This window comes from Balaenoptera musculus, chromosome 20, assembly GCF_009873245.2.
Source record: "Balaenoptera musculus isolate JJ_BM4_2016_0621 chromosome 20, mBalMus1.pri.v3, whole genome shotgun sequence".
Lineage (NCBI taxonomy): Eukaryota > Metazoa > Chordata > Mammalia > Artiodactyla > Balaenopteridae > Balaenoptera > Balaenoptera musculus.
This window is the reverse complement of record NC_045804.1, coordinates 11,564,664-11,586,755: the sequence shown is the minus strand read 5'-3', so window position 1 is coordinate 11,586,755 and position 22,092 is coordinate 11,564,664. Positions and strand designations below refer to the sequence as shown.

The 22,092-nt window shown below is 55.6% G+C and overlaps 1 protein-coding gene across 2 annotated transcripts in view; it reads right to left on the bottom strand.

The window, feature by feature from the left end:
- Positions 1-22,092, bottom strand: part of RPTOR (regulatory associated protein of MTOR complex 1) — a 353,305-nt gene that overhangs the window by 6,972 nt on the left and 324,241 nt on the right. Inside the window, exons 24-29 of one of the 2 annotated variants that reach the window (XM_036836767.1) lie at positions 20,633-20,743; positions 15,229-15,334; positions 12,066-12,180; positions 10,664-10,788; positions 9,492-9,596; positions 5,769-5,816 (exon numbers count right to left, since the gene is read on the bottom strand). In XM_036836767.1, the coding sequence (XP_036692662.1) occupies positions 5,769-5,816; positions 9,492-9,596; positions 10,664-10,788; positions 12,066-12,180; positions 15,229-15,334; positions 20,633-20,743 (610 nt within the window). The remainder of the gene's footprint in view (positions 1-5,768; positions 5,817-9,491; positions 9,597-10,663; positions 10,789-12,065; positions 12,181-15,228; positions 15,335-20,632; positions 20,744-22,092) is intronic. The other variant, XM_036836768.1, reaches the window with a different exon arrangement.

Below are 22,092 nucleotides of genomic sequence, written 5' to 3'. Positions count from 1 at the left end.
AGAGGCAGGGGGCTGACCACAGATGGTCCGTGGTGAATGAATCGAGGACTGCCCTTCCCCACACTGGACTGGGCGGGGGGCAAATGCCTTCAGCATCCCTAAGGGCAACACTGACCTCACAGGAGGGACTATAAAATAAGATTTAAGATGTTTAATTATAATATTTCAAACATACAAAAAAAACCACAACAGAAACCCCTGTACCCACCACCCAGATCTAACAGCTGCTAATATCTTACCATTTTTGCTCTTTTTTTTGTTCTTGAAGTGAAATTTAAGACAGTGAAAGCCTCACTTGCCTGTCCTGTCCCCAGACAAATCACCCACAGGCCTTGGGCACCCTCCCAGGCTGGCCTCCTTGCACTCCCCTGCAGGAGCACGTGTCCAAAACCATGAACCACATCTCCCACATTTCAAAAATGTCGCCAATTTCAAATGGGGGTATATTTTCCAGCAATTTGCATTTTTCCAGTAAGGTTACGTTTTGAGGGTTTATCCAACCTGACGGATGCAGATCTGGTTAATTCGTACTGAACTTCTGGGTAACACGCCTTTGGAGAACGAGCCCGTCACTTCCACGATTCCCTGCCTGTAAACCACGCCACACTGACGTTTCCACACGCCCTTGCACAAGGAAGTGGCAGCACCGGGAAGGGGACACGTCCGTCTGTGCGTCCCACCTCCCCAGGCGAGGCCGTTTCACTCCCAGAGTGGATGCTGGTCTGCAGTCTCAGCAGAAATGGACACAAGGTGTGATCTCCCCAAATCCTGGTCGATGTTGGTGTGTGCAGCCTGTATGTTTTAATATACATTCTGACACTGATGGTTTAACTCATATATTGCAAATATCCTCTCCTATTCTGTCACTGACATTATAACTTTATTTATGTCTTCTTTTGGTCATACTGAAATCGGAAGTGAAGTCATCATGCTTTTTTCTACATCTGTCTCTGCTTTTTGTGGCAGCAGCTCCTGTGTTTGCCTCTGTGGTTTCCCCTTCTCTCTGAGGGTGCCCACTTTTCTCCTGACTTCCTGAGTTGGACGATGTGACCTTCACTTGTTCTTTTCTGACGTGCCCCTTTCAGGCTATGGAGTTCCCTCCAAGTGCCCAATCTCTCTCCCAAACTCCAGACTCTCATCTGTATGTGTCACTTCAGGTTCCTGCTTGGATCTGAGCCCCTCAACCCTCACTCCAGAGACCCACAATGGCCTCCCATTCTGCCCTGGCCCCTGCAAGGTTCGAGCTCCAAAAGTGACCAGGCTGGTCCTCTTAACTGACAGTGGGCCCTGTGCCTGGAACGCCCCTCTCCTGACGTCCACATAGTCCCTCCAAATCGTGCTCAGTCACCTTCTCAACCATGTGAGCCTATGACTCACCCTGTTCCGTCTTCTACCTGTTCCAGATGTGTCACCTGGCACACCCCCTCCCGTCCTCCCTGTTTTGCTGGCGGCTGCCGTGTCTACCCTGGAGAATGTCAGCTCCACACAACAAATGGACGAGCCTTTGTTTCACCTTTTAGAATGCAGTCTCCCCACTGCAACGCCCCTGACCCCAGGCAGAAGAAAACACCCTAATGTGCCAGAAAGGCATCTACTGGTGACAAGGCTGCAGACAAGGCCTCTCACCCGTCACCACGATCAGGACTGGCAGGGGAGAGGGCAGGGCACGTGGCCCCCACTTCTGTCCGGGACAGCCCAGTCACACTGTGACCAGTCAGCCCACAAGCAGAGCCTGGAACCAGGCCACCTGCTTCCCCTCACCATGTGCCCGGTGTGCATGACGTGAATGAATCACAGAGGACGCGCCCACCTACGACCTGACTTGGGGCGCCAGGTCACTGCAGAGGCTCACAGACCCCTGTATCCATGGACCACTGATGGGGTGGCCTGGTTCTTGGGCGTCCTTAACAGTGCACTTGGAGCTCTGTGTCAGCCCCGTGGGGCTTTCAGGAGCCGTGTAATTAAGGAGTGGTCCTCCGATGAGAGCATGTGGCCAGGTGGCATCTGGGATGCTCTGGGGTCACGGGAACAAGCTGGGGAGGGTCTGGGGGGACCACAGAAGGACTGGGAGGGGGGTCTCAGCCCCACGCCCACGCAGGAAGCAGAGAGGAGGCCGCGGCCGCTCCCAATGGGGTAAGAAGCCCGACCTGGCCTCCAAATGAAGTGGTGGTGGCTTCCTTCTAGCTGAGTCTCCTTCATGGTGGATTCAGAGCCAGTGGGGGCCCGCCCTGCATTAGGGCCCACCCCAGTGACCTCATTTCAACTGAATCCTTCTCTCAAATACAGTCGCCCTCTGAGCGCTGGGGCTGAGGACTCCACCACGTGAATTTGGGGAGAGACAGCTCCCACACAGGGCTCCAGCGTCTCCATCTGCACTGGAGGCTCTGGAAGGTGTGCCCATGTGGCCATCAGAGGATCTGGGGACGTGGATCACGTGAGCTCTGAGTCCTGTTTTAAATCTAGATTCTCTGATGCGGACCAAATTCTGGTTTAAACCAGTTGTAAAGCACGGTGAAGCCAGCAAAGACAAGAAACGTGTTTCCTAAGGTCTTCCCAAGTCCTGTACATGTCGGGGAGGCAGGCGCCCTGTGTGAGCAGACAAATCTGGGCGAGGCTGCTTCCTTAGCTGTACCAGACTGTTTGCGGAAGCTGTGTCACCTAAGATAGTGAGCTCCTATCCGTGGAAGAGTCTCAGATCAATGTGAAAACTGCTGGGATAAAAACAACAGTCTGCTTGCACCCTGACCCACCTCCTGCGCCTGCCGACCCCCACCTCATTCTCCTGTAGGTCTGGGGTCCTGGCCCGTCCTCCTGCCTAGAACGGAACGCAACCACTGGCCTTCTCACTCAAGACCTTTCCCAACCAAGCCTGTGTCTCGACCTCCAGACACAGTGGAGGAGAGATGATCTGATTCATCACGAGTTGGTAAAAGATGATAAAAAAGGTGACACTCTTCCTTGACGTATTGAGCACAAGGAACAAAATTGATGGCTATGATTTAAGTAAAACTCATAAGACAGGAACATTGTGACTTTGAACCAGAGTGAAGATTCCAATCACTTCGTTCCTGGGGAGCACGGCCTCAGCAGTGTCTCCTCCTTCCCCATCCCCAGAAAAGTGACAGCTGTGGGCAGAGCCTGTGCCCCTCTTCCCTCCCCTGGGCCTCCTTGGGCTTTTTTTTCTTCGGGAGCAGGCAGGCTGCTCTGGGCTCCCCCCAGGAGGGCCCCTCCTCCCTGTCCACGCTGCCGCCTCGACACAGAGAGTGCTCAACTGATGGAGGCTTGGCGCGTGCTGCAGCCTCTCCCCCACTGGGCGAACTCCAGCACCCTGAGTGCCTGAGATCACGGTCCATCTAGTGTGACATCCATCTCACTGCCCGGGGCCAGGGGTGGTGGGCAGCCCCCGCCAGGATGCAGAGATTCCCGTCTGACTTTATCCTGGATGTGAGCCCTGCTCACATGTTCCCATCCAAAAGCTGGCCAAAGAGGGAATTTCTTCATTAAAATATAGACGTACGGCACAGGGATGGCTGTAGACTAGGAAGCTGGAACGTGTAAGTCAGGGACCAGACAGAACCCTAGGCCCAGCAGACAGTGAAAAAAAGAAACACGTTGTTTCAGAGGCTTGGGTCCCTGTGATGTCCATGATCAGCTCTCCAGGCTCAGAGGCCAGTCCAGACTGACCTCTAAGGACCCTGTCGTCTGGAATGGACCTCTGAGAACCCAACATGGGGATCTGACCTCTGAGGACATGTCATGTGGACCTGATCCCTAAGGACCCATCAGCCCCAACCTGAAACGCCCTTAGGAGCTGTGGTTCTGGAACTCCGAGGAGGAGGGGCCAGCCCCTGCCCAACCAGGCATGTGTGAGAACCTCAGACCTGTGGGATGGCGACCTCCATTCCCTCCCCAGGGATGCAGACGCAGTGCCTCCCCACGGGATCAGGCCTCCCTCAGGGCCCAAGAACACCTCCTGGACACCCGGCAGGTTCAGAGACACAGGACAGGGCTGGCAACAGAAAACTGGGCTCCTCGGGAGCAAATGATTTCACCTAAACTTCCATTTCTCACCTGGGAGATGGACCAGAACACTTGGCAGCTGCTTAGGGTCAGAGGAGACAGGGTCAGGCACACACCTCCTGGGAGAGGAGGGAGCCGTCGTTCCACGCGGCCAGTGCCCCATCCTGCGTGGGCCCACGGGGGCTGCCACCCGGCCCCGCGTCCTGCCTCCTGCACTGAGAGGGCTTCCTGATCACCAGGTCCCGCTAACTTTAGACTCCAGATGTGCCTGTGACCCCGGAGGAGGAGTGAGCCTGGGAGGGGAGGGCAGCCGTGACTCCCCCCGCCAGCCACCCCTGTGCTCTGCGGTCGGCGCCCTGCTTGCTGCCCAGCTGCTCCAGGCAACGAATACTAACAGCTGACCCAAGGCCCAAGGTTTACGTCCAGTTCACACACACACCGGTGCTGGACGATCCGTTCCCTGCCCTCCGGGGCAGCTGACAACCAGGGGACGGCGCTGCCCTCCTCCGGCCGCCCCAGGTCCTGACCGTGAAAGGTGTCCCCTGGCTCCTCCTCAGGATTTCAGGGCAAGTGACCCTGTCATTCCTCTGATAACCCAAGGAGGCTCTTTCTGAGAGAAATCCTTCCCGTTACCACCACCGCCATCACTGCTGGCGGGAAGCAAAGGAGTGAAGATTGAGTCAGTCTCGGGTTTTCTCTTTTCTATTTTTCCTTCCTTTTGAACTTTTTACTAAAAGAGTCCTTTGTAAAATACGAAACTGTGAGTTTGTACATCTGTAAGGACATCTTGTTCTCAGCCTCCCGGGACCTGCTTCTCCACCCCCTCCAGTTCTGATGGCACGAGGGACCCTGTCAGACCCGTAGCCACATATGCCTTCCTGCAGGGAACCCTTCTTTAGGGAGTGACTAAAGACAGACCAGGACAGAAAGTTCACGAGAAGGCTGGTCACACTTTAAACTCAGATGCTGCAAATTAAAGGTCAAGAATTCTATCTGCTGCCTGGATTCATAAGGCTCCATCTCTTTACAATTTACCTGACTAGTGAGCTTAGGCGAGAAAAGGACTCGTTTTGAGCAGGCATGTGGGTTTGCTAACCCAGTGTTACCATGTGTATCCACAGTCAGTTGCATATAGGTGTTTTAGTAACTATCAAACTTATATATGGATTTTCGGATGGAAACAGATGCTTTAAGAGACTTTGCATTAAATTCTGAAAAAGATTCTTTTTTGAAAAATTTGGTGGGAACACAAATCTCAACCTGGAACGACCTTTCTGTCCTAATGGAATCGTGAGATACCCTCCCTGTGAGCCTGCAGAGCTGTGCCACCCTCACTCCAGCAGGCTTGGATCTGGACTGTTTTCCATTCCCAGGCTGTTGTGAAGGTGGCCTGGAGCAGAGAACTGAATTGTCCTTGAGCCAGCCCAAGAGTGACTGAGGCCACCAAGGAGGCCGGGAGGTGCGACCATGAGGCCTCGGCTCCCAGGGAGAGTCCTGTCTACGGCTTTTGTTAAGATTTCTTCCCAGAGACTCACACAGCCAGCCTCATTCATCCCATGAGATCTGAGTGCTCAGTTGGCGACGATTTTTTGTATTCGAGGAGACTGTGCGGATGGAACGAATAAGAAAAATCACAGCCCTGATCCTCTGCTGCCTGAAGAGCACAGCGGGCTAGCGAGCGTCCTCAGGCAAAGCAGAGGAGCCGGCTCCCACCCCTGGCACTCACAGATAAGGGAGAAGGCACTCACCTCCCTGCTTACTGCGGTCAAGAAAGATTGAGACCTTTCGGGCCAGACCTGTGAGGAAACAGGGATTATGGGCTTGATGCAAGGGAAAGCAGGCCAGCCAGAGCCAAATCAGCCAAAATCAAACAAGCCACAAACAGTCAGGGCAGCACCCAAGAAGGAAACAGGAGGGAGGGGCAGACGGTGGCCCAGGTCACGGCTGCAGTGGAAAAAAAGGGCCAAACGTACCTATGAACGTGAAAACCCAATTATCAGGGTTTTTGGCTAAAAAGACTCTCTTTCTAGACAGGAAATTGGAAGCGCTATGGCTTGGGGGAAACATGACCCAACATGGCGTGGGCACTTCCAGTGAGTGGAGGTTAGTGGCCGGACGCGCACACGGTTAGTGCAACCCAACCAGCAGGAGCTGACCCACTGGCCATGCCCGGAGGAGGGCAGACACTTCTGTTTAGGTCCTTAGAGTGAGGACAGCTCTTCATTCATGGGGCCCAGCGGTCAGTGAGGAGGCCTCGGGGGGGTGGGAAGTGTGCTTCCATCCGGGTGTCTGTGGGCGCCGTGGCCCAAGGATGGGCGGTCCCACCACCGGTTCTATTTCAGAACATGGCTCGCTCAGTTCCGGGGGTGGCCGTGAACCCAGACTGACTTCAGTTCTCCTGACCGCGGGGTACCCCATGAGGGGAGTGTCCCCAGGCTAACGGCACATGCATGCACAGGAGCGTGTTCATGTGTGCACATGCATGCACAGGAGCGTGTTCATGTGTGCACATGCGTGCACAGGAGCGTGTTCATGTGTGCACATGCGTGCATGCATGTCCATGCCTGTGTGCACATGTACACACGGGAGCCAGGGGCATGCTAAGATGATGCGGAGACCCTGCACATTTCACATGACTTCCGAAAAGCAGGGGTATGGCTCCTGCAAGAAACAGTCTCTTTAGTCACAAACCACGGAATCAAATCTTTGCTAACAAGCTGCCACGACAGTGACTTGGCGAGCAGATTCTGAGCTGGAGAGCGCGCAGGAGAACTTCACAGGCAGACTTTTCTAACTGTTCAGGGAGTGCCAAGTCCTCCCTCCCACGTGCCCTACACACCAGCATTCACAGATGAGACCCCCTACGCCCTCTGTAGCTGAAGGACATGGTGGGCCAGGCCTCATGGGGTGCACAGCTGTGCAGGATCCCCCGTCACAGGCGTGGGGAGGAGCTGATGACCGCAGCCCCCCCAGGAGTGCCTCTTCCCCCCGCCACAGCTCGTGCTGCCTGGGACTCGAGACCAGGCGGAGGACCTCACTGCGGAGCACAGGGAGCTTCACGTGCCTGGGAGGGGGGGGGCGGTAATCTGGGGCAGGGAGCGGGGGCTGCTGCTTCTGCCTGACAAGGTCCCGGGGGACCACAGCCAGAACTCTGAAGCTGTGGGGGTCCCCCCAAGACGCTGACAAGCAACTGCTGTGGAAGCTGCTAGCTCTCCCCGCAGGGTCCCAGCCCACAGCTCTGTAACTGTCAAGTCAGAGGCCAAGGCGGGTGAAGAAAAAGAAACAAGGTGCTGATGGGCAGAAGGCAACGAGAAGCTGGCACAGGGGCCAGAATTCCACCAGACCTGCCCCTCGGTTACTGAGCTTGAGCTCCTGAAATAGAAATTACAATCGGGGGTCTCTCCAGCCCTGCTGGGGCTGCGATCCCCGTGCTGCAGAGGGAAGCTGTGGAGACTGAAGGATGCGGGGCCCGGAGAGGCTCCCCGGTTCTCAGCGCGCCCCTTCTGGGCCCTGCAGCACACAAGCCCTTCCTGTCTTGATCCTTTAGAGCAGCCAGCCTCCCAGGCACACCACCCCTTCCACCTTCCATCCCCCTGAAAGAACAAGGAAATAATGTCTTCCTTTTTGCTAAGCCCACTGCTGCCTGGTCAAAAGGCAGGGGACAGACCAAACGAACTCTGGCTTAGCAGCCGAGGAGTGCTGCGTGCCTGCCCAAAGCCCCCCTCACGCCACCTGCTGATAAAGACTTGGAGGTAAGACCCCCACCAGCTTCCTGGCCCCTCAGCAACAATGCCTCTCCTGGGGGGATTTCTGAAACCCAGGAAAGGGAGAGGGTCCAGCAGGAAGGAGTCTGTAGGAAACGTGTCTACGGAGGTGGAACCACTCTCAAGTTAGGGCTGCAGTGCACACCTGGGCCAGGAGCAGTTCTCCACACACAGGTGACGTCTGGGGGAGACAAGTGCAGGGGAGCCCTGAGACTGTACTGCTGTCACCTCAGCCTCCTTTCCTCCCAGCTAGACTCTCCCCACTCCCCGCCCCCAAACTGCATGCTGTCCACCCTTGCTCTCACCTTCACTAGAGCAAAGGCAAGTGGCATTGCGGGTAGAAAACCACAGACACATCACTTGGGGGTGGCAGGTATTTGGGGGCGGCAGGTAGGCAGGCTGCTGCAAGAGGAATAAACTAGACAACAGTGTATCCACTGGGCTGCCAGTGGGCTCCCCACTTTCTCATCCTCTGGCCCGGCCGGGAGGCTGACCCTGCTTCCCCGCACAGGCGTCTGCGGAACGGCTGGAGCCTGGGGCGTGTCAGCTGCTGGGACGGCAGCAGAAAGCTAAGGACTGAAAACCACGATTCAACTCGTCCAGCGTGTCCCGCAGCGAAACAAACCTGTGAGCGTGAGCCCCTGAGAGCCACGGGGAGGCCGTCAGCCACCTGCTCCGCCGCAGCCGCAGCACTGAGGGGGGCCTGAGGCGGGGCTGGGGGCTGAGAGGGTGGGAGGCGGGGGCGCTGCAGGGCAGGGATCAGGCTTTTGCTCCAATGTTGGAAAAAGCAAGAGAGAGACAGAGGGACCTGTGACGGCAGCTGTCATCCGTGTTAGCCCAGGACCGGGCCCAGAGGGGCCTGAGCAACAAGAAAACGGCTGTGTTGGGTCTTGTGGAGGTGGGTATGCATGACCATTTTGTTCCTGAAGAAAATTTAAAAACATGGCTATTTAAAAAATTAACACATAAGGAAGTGTCTGCCGTGGAGCCAGCCGTGCCCCCGAGGGTCGGCGTCTCCCTAGGACAGGTGCTCTGACGGAGGGGAGAGGAGCAGCCACGTAGGCACCTGATTGGCCACGCGAGGACACGCAGAGACCCCAGGCCAGCAGAGGGGCCGACAGCAAGCCGCTCCGGCCTCCATCTGGCAGCGGCTTTGCGACCACATTGGAGGGTGGCTCCGGCTGAGAGTGTCTCTGGAAATCCAGACCTACGGCCGCATTAATGTTGTGTGCACAGCGAGCACGGGGCTGAGAGGTGCAGACCTCCGTGGGCCCGGACCCAAAGACCGGCAGGCGGCGCTGCTGTCTCTCACCCTGGGCGTGGGGCAGCCGTGCACACCGACAGGCAGCACACACAGCGGCGGCCGGTGGGTGCTGCAGCCGCGCCTCTGTCAGCCCAGGGCAGGCAGGCAGGCAGCGCACTGGCCTCCCCCGTCGGACCAGACACAACCGGGGCGCCTGCTGTGTGCTCATCACCGATAGGGGATTCACTCGGGCACAAGGGGCACAGAATGCAGCCCCAGGCCCTGCCGTGGCCATGCTCTCACAAGCAACACGAGCTTCCAGCCAAGGACGGGGGCTGTGGGCTGGTCAGAGCTCGGCAGGACTTCCACCCGCGAGCAGAGTCTCCCAATGAGGAGGCTGGCTGGGTCGTCACCTGGGGAGTCTGAGTGGACTGAGCGCCTGCAGGACCCCGGGGAGCACCCACCTCGGGTGGTGGGCAGCATGTCGGAGAGCCCCTGCCAGGCCGTCACCATTTCTGGGTTCTTTTCCAAATCAGCAAAGTTCTTCCAGACTCTGATGGCACCGTCATCTTGGGGAGACAAGAGAGGATATTCAAATGCAGGCCTGGCTGCTCTGGGAAGGGGAGGAGGGCCCTCCCCGGAGGCACAGGAGGACAAAGGCCGCCCAGCCCGAGGGACAGATGGTTCTCTCGTCTGGTGAGGAGCCGATCAGAGGCAGAGTGAGGCCTGTTCTGGCCTGACCTTGGGCTTCAGGGCTGTGCCTCCGCCTCAGCATTCCCGATCCCCCCCGAGGGGATCACCTGCCAAGAAGAGCCAGTCTCAAGGGGACGGTGCTCAGGGCCTCTCTCTCCCCACCTCCCCTCACACGACCCAGGAAACGGGCGGGTTGCTCCTCCTGCCCCTCCAGGCTCGGAACGGGGCAGAGGCCCCAGTGTTCTCCGGCAGATGGGCAGCCAGGTGGGCCTGAGTGTGGGGGTCCACCACCTGGCTGCCTGTCCGTCTGTCCTTCCGTCCTTCCTCCTGGTGTTGCTTGCCCCCAGGACCCTGCTCTCCGGCCTCACTAGCCCTTCACACGAGGATGACCTTGCCTCAAGCTGCAGAGGGAGGATGCGGTCACCTGGGGACACACTGGGAAACACTTGCCTGATCTCTGCTGAGAAGCAAAGCCTCCCTGCTGGAGAACTCAAGCCTCGTGCTGCATCTCCACTGGGACCCGACTCCTGAAGGGACCTTGGTTCCTCTGCTGTGTCTGCGCCCGGGGAATCACACTCTCTGCCTCCTCTTTGGCGCTCAGAGAGGCTCAGTGTGATCTGTCCTCAAGCCCCGCACCGACCCTACTGGCTGCCCACACCACTCTGGGTTTTCGTCCTCCCCCCCTCAGCCTGATGTCTGCCAGGGGGCTGGCTTTGGGCTGGGGCTGGACTTTATTTTCCTGGGGAGGGCTGCCAGCAGGACCTCTCCCCATGGGTGTGCCTTTAATGACAGAGGCCTCCACTTGGGAGTGGTTAGTCCCCTTTGCCAGAAGAAACAATCGAGGTCACAGGAAGCTTTGTGCCAATTCGTGCTGGGGTCTTGCATCTGTCCCCCGCCACCTCTGCACTGGGGTTTAGGTCCCCACCACGCAAACCCCACTCACCTGTGGCTGTGAGCAGGAGTGAGCAGTCCTGGCCATTCAGATACTCCATGGCCGTGACCCTCGTGTACCGAGGGTTTCCGTTGTGGAAATAATCCAGCTTCTCCCCTTTCTCCCAGTCCCAAAAACTTCAGGGAATAAGAGAGGAATAAGGCTAGTGATCAGGGAAATACAAACAAAAGCCACAAGGAAATACCACCTTACACCCACCAGGTCGGCCACCAGCAAAAACACAGAAAGGGACAAATGTTGTCAGGGATGTGGAGAAACTGGAACCCTGTGCCCTGCTGGTGGGAACGTAAAATGGTGTAGCTGCCATGCGAAACAGGAGTGGTTCTTCAATATAACTAAACACAGAACTACCGTTTGGCCAGGATTCCACCTCTGGGTATATACTGTGCACCCAGGTTATATCAGTGTCACTCATAACAGCCAAAGGGTGAAAGCAACCCAAGTGCTCATCAATGGATGAAGGATGAAACAAAATGTGGTCCCTACACATGGACTATGATTCTGTCTTAAAAGGGAAGGAAGTTCTGACACCTGATTTGTTAAGTGAAATAATCCAGTCAAAAAAGGACAAATACTAGATGATTCCACTTATATGAGGTTCCTGGAATAGACAAATTCATAGAGACAGAAAGTAGAGTGTGGGGTGCTGGGCCTGGGAAGCGGGGAGGGGGAGTCAGTGTTTCATGGGGACAGAGTTTCAGTTTAGAGTGATGAAAAAATCCTGGAGATGGACAGTGGTGATGGCTGCACAACAAGGTGAATGTGCTTAATGCCACTGGACTGCACACTTAAAAACGGAGAAGACAGTAAATTTTACGTTATGTATAAAAAAGGAGAGGAATAAGAAACAGGTAAGAATTCTATCCATTTTATCAGCTATAAGAAGAATCGCCTCCATGGTTCTCTCCCATCAAGTGGGCACTTTCTCACTGACATAAGGGCAATGATCACTATGAATTAACATGGTGTCTTGTTACTGACACTTTCCCTTCACACACTTGCTGCCCTTGCACACGAGCGGGTCCCTCACATGTCCTGTCACTGTGGGATCCTGATGAGCCCCTGTGCACCGGTCTCTGTTCACTGCACAGGAATGGCCCCATCTTAGTACCAGAAGCTCCCGTGCCGGCCCACACATAACCGTGCTCAGGCCTCTGGAACACCCGTGGTAACGTGGCCAATTGCAACCCTGGGAGGGCGCGGGCAACACCAGGAGGAGGGAAGTCTCTCGGCAAGTTTTCCAGCCACCCCCCCTCTGCCCCCACCGAAACAGCCCAAAGGCCCGGGCTGAGGAGCTTCCACGCCAGGAGGGTGCAGGCGGGAATCCTGCCCACACCCCCCGGGGCTACCTGTTCTCCAGCTGAAAGGCCAGCCCCGCAAGTGCCCCACGTACCAGATGCTGTCTTTGTCAGCGACGGCCACACACGGCGTAAAGGGGTGGAACTTGACCACGGAGGGGACACCAGGGTTCCTGTTCAGAAATATCTGGTCATCCAGCCTTGTGATACCTGCCAAGGGCAACACACGACTATGGGTCTCAATTTGCAGTAAATGTCAATGATGTATTTTACCAAGGCTAACACGAGTCCCTAATGTTTGGGGACCTGGAGGGGCCCAGAGGAAAGCAGGGGTTACAGCGCAGGGGTGGGCTCCCAACAGCAGGGCCCTGCCTCTGCTTGGACACGGCTAGCATTCAATATATAATTGCGACAACCCGTCAGCAATACTCAGATCAGTGCACGCTGGTTAAGGTTTTAGGAAAAGAGCGCCAAAGATTTTGGAATAAAGCTCAGTAAGCTGCGATTCGTAACTGAGACCCAAGGCTGAAGCCTCGGTCTGGCCATCACTGTCTGCAATCCAGCCAAAGCCCTGGGGAGGGGGCTCCAGTCTGGAAAGGTAGGAACCTTGAAATGACTGAAAGACAGATGATCGAGTCCCACAGAGGATGTGAACGGGGATTTGTTCACGAGGCCCCAGTACAGCCACTTGGGAAAAAACCCTTGTGGCCCTGAAGGAGCGTTAGAAGAACAACGAAAAGAGGATAAAAATGCTAAGAGCATCAGACAGGTTCACACACATTTCTGGAGAATGACACAGGCTCATGCAGAGGAGCCAGGCGTGGTGGCCCCTCTTCCCTGCACGTCGTGGAGGGTGAGCAGCCCTCGTGACACTCAGGCCCCGGAGTCATCCTCTCCTCAGTGGCTGGACGCAAGTCTTGGGTGACACAGAGGCGCTGCTCATGCTTTGTGAACCTGGCGCCGGCCGGGAGAGCTGCTGTCACCCACGATTTCAGTCCTTTTCCGCCTCCCTTTGCTAAAACAACTAACACAGAAAACCGCTCAACAATCAGGACGGGGTTAAACTAACAGGCAAACAGGTCCCGGAGGGTTTAACTGTTGCCCAGAGGTGCCTTCCCCCTCAGCCATGGGTTCCCCAGGACAGGGGCGTGATTTGACCCAGGAAAGATGAGGGGACACCCAGGTCCTGAGCCACTGCAGGTGTTCTGCTCACATGCAGAGATCCATGTATGATGGCGAAGTCACGGTGTCACTGGGGGTGGCCGGAGGGGTCACGGATAGAAAAGGCAGCATTAACTTTCCCAGCTCGTCTCCCGGGGCCTCGCTGACTTGTCTGGTGACTTTGCTTGGCCCGCAGGCATGATTACCATCCTTCTACTGTTCACAGCCTTCCCAGCACACCGCTGGCCTCAGATAAAACCACAGTTTCATGAGGAGTCCAGGCTCTGAGCGCGGCAGGTAGCGGAGGAGGCTGTGGCCTCTCTAGCGGCCCTGTCCTCCCTGCCCACGTCCACCGGCAGTGATGCTCCCGTCGGCAAGCTCACTTGCTAAGGTTTCCAGCGGCTCAGCAGTTCCCCTCGGTGTGTGTCTGACAAGCAGACCTCTTTTTTTCCACAAAGACTGGAAAAGAGAACCCCTGACCCTAATTTACAGAGATACTGTTTTTCCTTTTTGTCTGGAAAACCTGGTTGTTTCTCGAGTGGCTGGCTCTAATTTCACTCCCTGCTCAATGCTGACCAGCAACACCAGCCCAGAGTGTGGCCTTCACCACCTTCAGATGTCCGACTGTGTGCAGCAGACTGGCTCCCAGCTTGCGTCCATGGGTACAAGGAAACCAATTTGTTCTGCTGTCCCCATCCATAGGCCTGGGGTTCTAAAGAACCACCAACTTCCAAGAAAATAGGTCCTTGACCCCATAATTCGGAGAGCTTCTATCAAGCTGGGCGGCTCGCTCTCTCCTGGAGAAAGCTGCAGACTCTGAATTCCACATCCCCGGAGGCTTTACATCCAGCTGCGACAGTGCTTTCACAGAGGCGAGTTACAACCAAGATTGGTTTTAGCAGAAGTGACCGCACATTAATGAAACGTGACCCGAGCATCTCACGGAGAGCACTGTGAACGCACGCAGAAGTGCTTCCGAAACAGCACTGCTTCTGGAAGTGCTCAGTGGGCCAAGGAGTGCGCCGGGCCTGGGCAGGCGGGCCAGGGACGAGACCCTGACTCCAGGCTGCCTGCAGGCAGGGACGGTCTCATGGGTTCTCACCCTCAACTTTAAAAAGTAACCCGTAATAATCAAGAGAATTTGACAGGACAGGGAGGCAAGGTCACGACAATAATTCAACAGAAGCGTTAAGAGCCTGCTTATCCACTCTGTGCGGTACCCGACAGCGTTCGTCCACCACCCAAAGCTGGCCCAGCGATGAGGGCTCAGGCAGAGCCAAAAGACCAGCCCACGCCCTGTGCACTCACAGCTGTGGGACTGGGTTGGTTCCCGGGTCAGCGGGGGCTGTACTGCTGGGAGAGGGAGAGGAGAGAGGCTCGTCCCTGGGGGGTGGTGAGGGGCCCAGTACTCTGTCCCTGTCCTGATCACAGGGTGGAGGCCCTCAGCTGCCCCCTCCCACCCTGCTTCAGTGCCTGGGGGCTGCCGCAGCCAAGATGAGGAGGACCCGCGGCCCAGCAGCCCTCCCTGTGGCAGCCCGCGTGTCCACGCTGCTCACTGCCACTTCACCGGGGGTGGGGGTGGGGCGGGGCTGGGAGGCATGCAAAGTGGGCGGTTTGGGCATCTGTTGGCAAATTTAGTAAAAGGTTTGGTCGAAATGTGACTGATACACAGTTTTGGGTGATAGAGAGCAATTATTTGGGGGCCTGGTGGGGTCCAGGTAAACACAACCAGGGCCTGGTGTTTGTCTTCTGTCCCCATGGGGAGGACACAGGCCCACCCCACTGTGGACCCCAGGGCCTGAGGAGGGCTTGCTCCTTCCTCTCTGGAAACGACAAAAGGCAGAAGACACAATTGTCCAGAAGCTGCCAGTTAAGACCAGAGCTTCCCTGGACGATGATCCCAGAGAGCTTCCAAGTCTCCCTGAGGGCAAAGGCACAGAGTCTCCCGGGACCAGGCCTTGTCAGGCAGGTGGGTGGTGCCCCCACCTTGGCACTCCTCCCTCCCTCGAGCATCTCCGCCAGCCTCACTCCTCCCCTGCACAAGGGCGGGTGGGCACCTGCTCAACGACCACGGTGGCCCCTGGGGACAGTGCTTACCCTTCTGGATGAGCTGCTGCGCCTGCTTCCTGACGCGGGTGTTTCGCAGAAACCGCCACTCCCGCTCCTTGCGGATCTGACTCTCCAGGTCATGCTCTTCCGGGATCTTCAACAATAAAAAAACAGTTATTTCCAGATAAGACGATTCCTCCTCCACTGGTGCTAAAGAACCTGGGTTCTCTGGTCAGCCCAGTGTCCAGTGCCCTACCGCAGTCCAGAGCAGAGCATTACAGTCAGAGGTTGGTCACTGAATCCCTGAAGCAGTTTCCCTCTCTATGCTGGGAGTGCCGCTCACTGCTGGCCGCTGGGCTTAGAGGCTCTGAGACCTGGGACCGGGTGGGGGGAGGGCTGGCCGGCGTGGGGGTGCGGAGTGGAGACTTAGGAAACCCCTGCCCCCCCGACGGCCCAACCGTGGAAGCCAGAAGCCGTCGCACTCTGACAGGGCAGCAGGGGGGCTGCTTTCAAAGCAGACAGATTTTGAGGAGAGGTTCAGGGATAAGGGCTGGGTGTTTTCTGCAGGAGGGGACACAAAGGGCCCTGCTGTGCCAGACACTAAATTTGCTCCTTCTTACCCTTAAATGCAAAATCAGAAAAAGATGGGCTGTGCTCAGAGACTTTTGCTTTTATTCTTTGATGCCAAAGGGAACTGAGGCATCTGGTTAGAAGATGAACGAGCTCATGAGAAGTGACAGAGGACAGCAGCCAGGGCATGGCTACCCTGTGACAGCTGTGAGAGGCAGGCCGGGCCTGAGGGTGGGATCTTCTCTGGGAGCTGTGCCCGCCCCACTCCACCTAATGCAGCAGAGGGTGAAGCTGGCATCAATTCCGCATAGGTGGAGATTGAGGAAGGAGCTTCGACCCTATGCCAGAGAACTTCTGCCCTCCCTAATCAGCTTTCAAGAGATGGAGTTTATCTGCACGTGAAGTATATGGATGCTGGAACAGTCCCCTTTCCTGGATAAGGGCCCTTCTTGCTTCATGGCTGGCGTGTGTGCATGGTGTGGGTGCATGTGGGCTACGGATGGGTGTGCCTAGGAGAGGGCCACACTTAGCAAATAATAAGTTAGGATTTAAGTCTACTTTATTCATAACAATCACTTGTCATGTAAAAAAGATGTATCTCCTTAATCACATAGTCAATCTGGCTAACTCTGGTTCCCTGCTTGAAAACTCAGAGTTGTAAAATCCCAAATACAAAAGGAATCAAATAAACTAGGAAAAACCCTACTTCCTCTTGGCTGAGTTTACCAGCCTTGTACTCAGCCAGGTAACACCACACAGGCAGAAGGAGCCCATATTCATCCTGGAGAAAGCATCAGGATGAAGGACGGTGAACGTGGTCACGTGCACGTGCCTGTGTGTAAGTGTGGCTGAGAAATGAGGTAACGTCTACACGGAGAGGAGTTCAGCTCACGTTTTAGGCAGTTATTACATGAAATTGTCATGGAGCACTTTCGTGTCTTCTTCTAGAATGCTCTGTGTTATCTCTGATCACTAATGAACAACCCCAAACCTCACCTCGTCCCTGTGTACAGGTGTCGAGGCCTCTGTGTTCCAGCATTTCACTGCTACACTCCTGTCTTTTTTTCTCTTAAAAATCACAAAACTACACCCAGCAAAACAGCAAAGATATCCTGACATGGAGACAACCGAAGAAAAGTCACCCAGAGCCTCCAGAGCACAGTTAGTGCTGTAGACATAACCCCACAAAGGTACTTGGGATAGATGGTGGGTTTTTACCAGTTGGTTTTGTTTCATGACAATCCAGAGATTATTTGAAAACAAATAACAAATAACCAATAACTAATAACAATAATAAGAAAACCCCACATGAAAAGACTGAGACTGCACCTGAATGAATCTCTCGTTTCTGCGGAATAAATTAGAGGAAGGGTCTAGACAAGCAGGAAGGGAGTGGGACAGGCAGGCATGAAGTTCTGGACTGTACTCCCCATGGTGGGGGCAGGCGGGAGGAAGGAAGGGGGACGGGAGGCAGCTGCACATGGGAGTGCGGCCACACGTGCCTTGGGGCCACAGACAGACTGACCTCCACGGCACAGCCGGGCATCACTGCCCTGGGCTGAGTCCTAAGCAGCAGAGCGTGGTGCTCCCGGGAGCGGTCCCACGGGCCTACAGGCTCTGCTGAGCTCAGAGAGGGACTTGCAGAACTGAACTGAACTAAACCGCAGCCCAGGAACCAGTGCATGCATCGTCTTGGGGATAATCGCCATGAAGCACTAGGACAAGCAGGGGCGGAGAGCAGTGGGACAGTGTGGGAGGCGAGGGTGGAGAGAGACGAGGAGAGGACAAGAGAGCAGAAGAGGCCATGAGAAGCAGCCGGCGTTGGCCGGCTGGGATGCACAAGGATGGACGGAGGGACCAGCCAGACGATTTCCCACTCAGCCTTTCTTAATCATCCGCTCATGTGCTCCTCCCCTCCCCCCATGGCTCTGCAGGCTGAACAAAAGCTTCTGACTAAACAAAAGCCCAGACCCAGACTGTGCTGCGCTTTCCTCTAAGCAGAGCTGGAGGGACGTGGGTGTGGGAAATAGTGTTACATGATTAGGATCACGACACTCCTCGGATTCCTAACACCTCCTGGCTTCTCCTCAAACAGAAACCAATTACGGTGCTGAAGCCTCCTGAAGCCTCCAGAGGAGCCGGCGGCTGACGGCTGGTGAGGGTGTCCCCCTCGCTCCTCGCCTGTCACTGGGGCAGGCTGGGCTTGGGAACAAAGGAAGACCAGAGGGCCTGCAGAAGCCTGAGGGCGGGCATTTCCACGTAGAGCAGGTTCTCATATGATGAATTTGTGAATCACAGGGCTGGGTCTTACCCTCAATGCCTCTGAATTTAAAGAGGTCCAAGTGCACGGGATAAAATTCACGACAGGCACGCGACTATCAGGATTGCAGCACGACCCCTGGGGAAGGCTCATGATGTCAATGCTAAATTCTCAGACACCAAGCTTCCTGGGTTCCCACCAGAAACAAAGCGAGTTCCGTGGCAGGACAGAGTACCTCTGTGCTTGCCTCTCACCTCGTTGAATAACAAACACCCTCCCCAAACAATGACAGGGGGTCAGCAGTGCCGGGAGGGTGTGCACTGGCTGCGGGCTGACCCGGTTCAACCCGCCACCTCTGGGCACAACATCTAAGGGGTGAAGCCCACTGACTGCCAAGGAAAAAGCTCTGAAGTGCAGATCAGAGTTCACTGCAGGCACTGATACCCAAATATGGGCATTTCCATCATCTGGCCACACTTCTCGTAAAGCATCAGGGTGACCGAGATACAGTTCACATGCATTAAATTTCACCCTTTTGGGCACAGTATGTAACCACCACCACAGTGAGCATGTTGAACAGTCCCCCACACCTCAAACTGCCACGTGCCCTCTGTAGTCAAGCACTCCCCCCAGCCCCAGCCCAACACCCTGCCCTCTGTTCTCTGTCCCTGCAGCTTTGTTTCGCCTTTTCCAGTGGTGGCTGTGGGTCTGCATCTGAGTGAAACACGTAAACACGTAAGTAGAGGTCCCCACAAACCGCAGCCCTTGCCTGCGGAGCCTCCCCCACCGCGGTCAGCTGACATGCGCTCCTGGAGGGCACCTGCACTCTGAGTACTTGGTGCTGAGGAAAGGAAAGCAAATCCTTAGGGAAAAGTCAAGTTCATTTCTAAGTTTAAGAGAAACGTGTTTTGGATTACCTATGCCACTTCTCCCCACGGGTAGATGACTGAGAACAGGCATCCCTGAAGACTTCAAGGACAGCCGCTCAGCACGCCACCAAGCAGCTTCCGAGACTTACAGTCACTGCCGTTTCAGTGAGACGGCAGACCAACCACCTAGAGTCCAAGGCACTTGACCGCACTTGCCTTAAGCAGGAGACTGTATCAACGAAACCGAACTTCCATTACTATTAGACTAAACCCCCTTAACTTTCAAGCAGATGGTATGTACCACAGATCTAAAGGACAACTCGCTACCTACAGCACCAGCGATGAACTGTCTCCTGGGACAAATTCTGGTGTTTGCCTACTCCCTCCTTCCTTAGCCAGAGGAGCCCGAGATGTCCTCTCTGTGGGCGGACAGGTCAGCAGGAGCAGGCCGACCCTGGCGTGGACAACACACTTGGTTGACTGTAACAGGCCTCAATGATCTCTTGGGGTCATTTCTTTAATATATTTTTTTCCTGATTATAAAGGTACTTCGTGCTAAGTGTAGAAAGTATGGCCATCCTGTGGCCAGTTTACGTCCTGTTTTTTTTCCCTTTTAAAGAAATTTTATCATGAGCATTTTCTTATGTTACTAATTTCAAAGCTTTATTTTTTAATAGCTCCAATAATATCGTATCAAATACTTCATCCTTTTTTAACCATTCTCCTCCTGTTGGACATTTACGTGGATCCTAGTTTTCGCTGAGAGAGTGCTTCTCCTCTTCAGCAACGGGGCTTGATAAATTAGAACTCTTATCACCTGCCTCAGGCACCGACAAATGTTATTCTGTGTTGTAACTGACAAAAATCAGTATCACTACAGGGAAACAGGAAGGCCGGAGAAAAGTTGTAATAGAGTCCAAATACTCTTCCTGGAAATTACTTGGATATGTAGCTTGATATACAAGTAAGAATAAGCTGCAGTTTTCAATTTTCCATTATCTATGAGGGAAGAGGAAGGTGGTTTTGTAAGAACGTGCTTTAGACCAGCAAAGTCTAAAATGAACCCCTGCAGCACTCCCTGCAGAAAGATGGGCACGAAGATTCAGCTCTGACAGCACTGCCCTGTCTCACCCTGGCACCCTGAACGTGTGGCCTGAGTCTGTAGCAAAAGGACACACGTCACGTCATCACACTTGGAAGGCAGTGTCCCGGAATAAGCCAGATTACCCCAGTCACCTAGCTTAGTCCAACAGTCCCCAAAGCCAGAAGCGGCCCAAGCGAGACCTGGGGACCGCCTGGATGACCTTGCTAATCAAGACAAAATGACACATTTTATACTGGCAAGCTCGGAAAAGGCAGGTAAGAGAGGTCTGTTTCTTTTACCGTTTTTTACCTGTTAATACCAGCTACCATGACAGCAATCTGGCGTTCCCCTCAACAGCCACCCTCGGTGGGACAGGAGGCCAGTGGGCATAGCAGGGCCCTGTGCAGCCGGCACCTGCCCCGGGCCACGGCTCAGGGCAGGGCCTGCGCGACTGCACCTGGGCTGCTAGGAGTCACAGCAATGTGGCCCCCGAGGGTCACAGCGAGCAAACCAGTGGGGATCAGACTTTGAGCTCAGAGCAGAGGGGTTCAGACACCCAGGCCTGAGGCCGGGGCTCTGGAGTCCTGTGTGCATTTGCTGAGGAGACGGGGGCAGTGCATGCCAGGGGATTCTGGCTTTAAACCCTGAGAGCTGCCGACACACCACTACCTTCATGACAGGCTGGGCGAAGTACCGCGCGCTCCAGTCGCAGAACCCTGTCTGCATTGTGGCCGAGATGAAACTTTTGTGCCCGGCAGCATCATCCGGGTCGTCAGTGGTCTTCGGGGCATTTGGAAAGGAGGAGGGGAGGAGAAGACAGAAACAGAGTTAGTCACGTCACCCCCGAACTTCTTTGTGAGCTCGAGACAGTCCATCCCTGGAGACCAAGGCACAGGGGTCAGGCTTCTGAGGGCAATATCTCTGTGGTCCACTCACTTCTGCGTCCTGGTGCCCAAGGAACCCCGACTGTCAGGACAGGGCTCCGAGTCTGCGCTCAGAGGCCGAGCAACCCCCAGGGCCGGCTGAGGTGGCCTGGGCTGCAGAGTCCCTGACACTTGCCATCGGTGCTGAGTCAGTGCCCCACGAGGCCTTTGCTGCCTGGTCCCAGGGCCGCCGCTCCCACCAGGCCAGTCATACACATAGGACCTTGGCCTACCCTGTGGCTCCTGGATAAGAGCACCGTAGAGCTCGGGCCAACTGGGACTTCTAAGCATTAAAACTTAAAACACGTGGCTCTGCTCACTGGGACAATGGTTCAGTTTGTTCCCTGCTGCAGAACCAATGGGGGCCAGGATGGCAGAGCAGGGGTTTGCCTCACTGCACGTGGCCGGGCATGAGAAGTGCCTCAGAGGGGAGCCCCCGCTACCCAGGGAGACGCGCTGGGTGGAAAATCCCGCAGATGGGGTCAGCGATAGGGTCTTACCTCCCGCCTGACAGGGGAACCGCAGCCGCCTGCCGCCACCTCGCGGCTCTGCTGGCCAGGACCCACGGATCATGGCCCAGCCGCTCCTGCCTGGCTGCCCCATGTAGGGTCCAGCCGGGAGGCTAAACCCGGCACCTGGCGCTGTGGCCGTTTTTGTTCCTCAGCCATCAAGGCGAGGGGAGCAGGCAGCTCCAAAGCCAGGTGGGCGGGGCCAGTGGCAGGTGTGGACACCTGTCCATCCCCAACACCTGCATCTAGCTCCAAAGTCAGGGTGCAGGCTGCCGTGACCTTCCTGTTAAAATTGCCGGTCACTGGTAAGCTGAGACGCGTCCTTGGCGCATCCAGAACACCCTCGCTATACCGTTTGTGCTTGGCCGGGACAGCGGCAAGCAGTCTGGACAAGACGCGAGGCCCCAGCTTTTGTGTCCACCCTGTTATGTGTTCTCACAACCCTGACAAACAAGGACGCCAATTCCTCCCTCTCCTGAACGGCCTCGTTTAACTTAGCGGCTGAGACCACACCCACCTACGGGGCATAATTGAATGCTGATGGAAAAAGCAAACAACCTGTCAGAACAAGCGCTTCTGTGGAGCAGCTGCCACGTTCAGTGGAGACAAATGCTATTGACTGAGAAGGGAAAAAGCCAATCAGCCCATGTGCTCCTTGTTACATGGAAGCTGCCAAGAGTGAACCCAGAACAAGGGG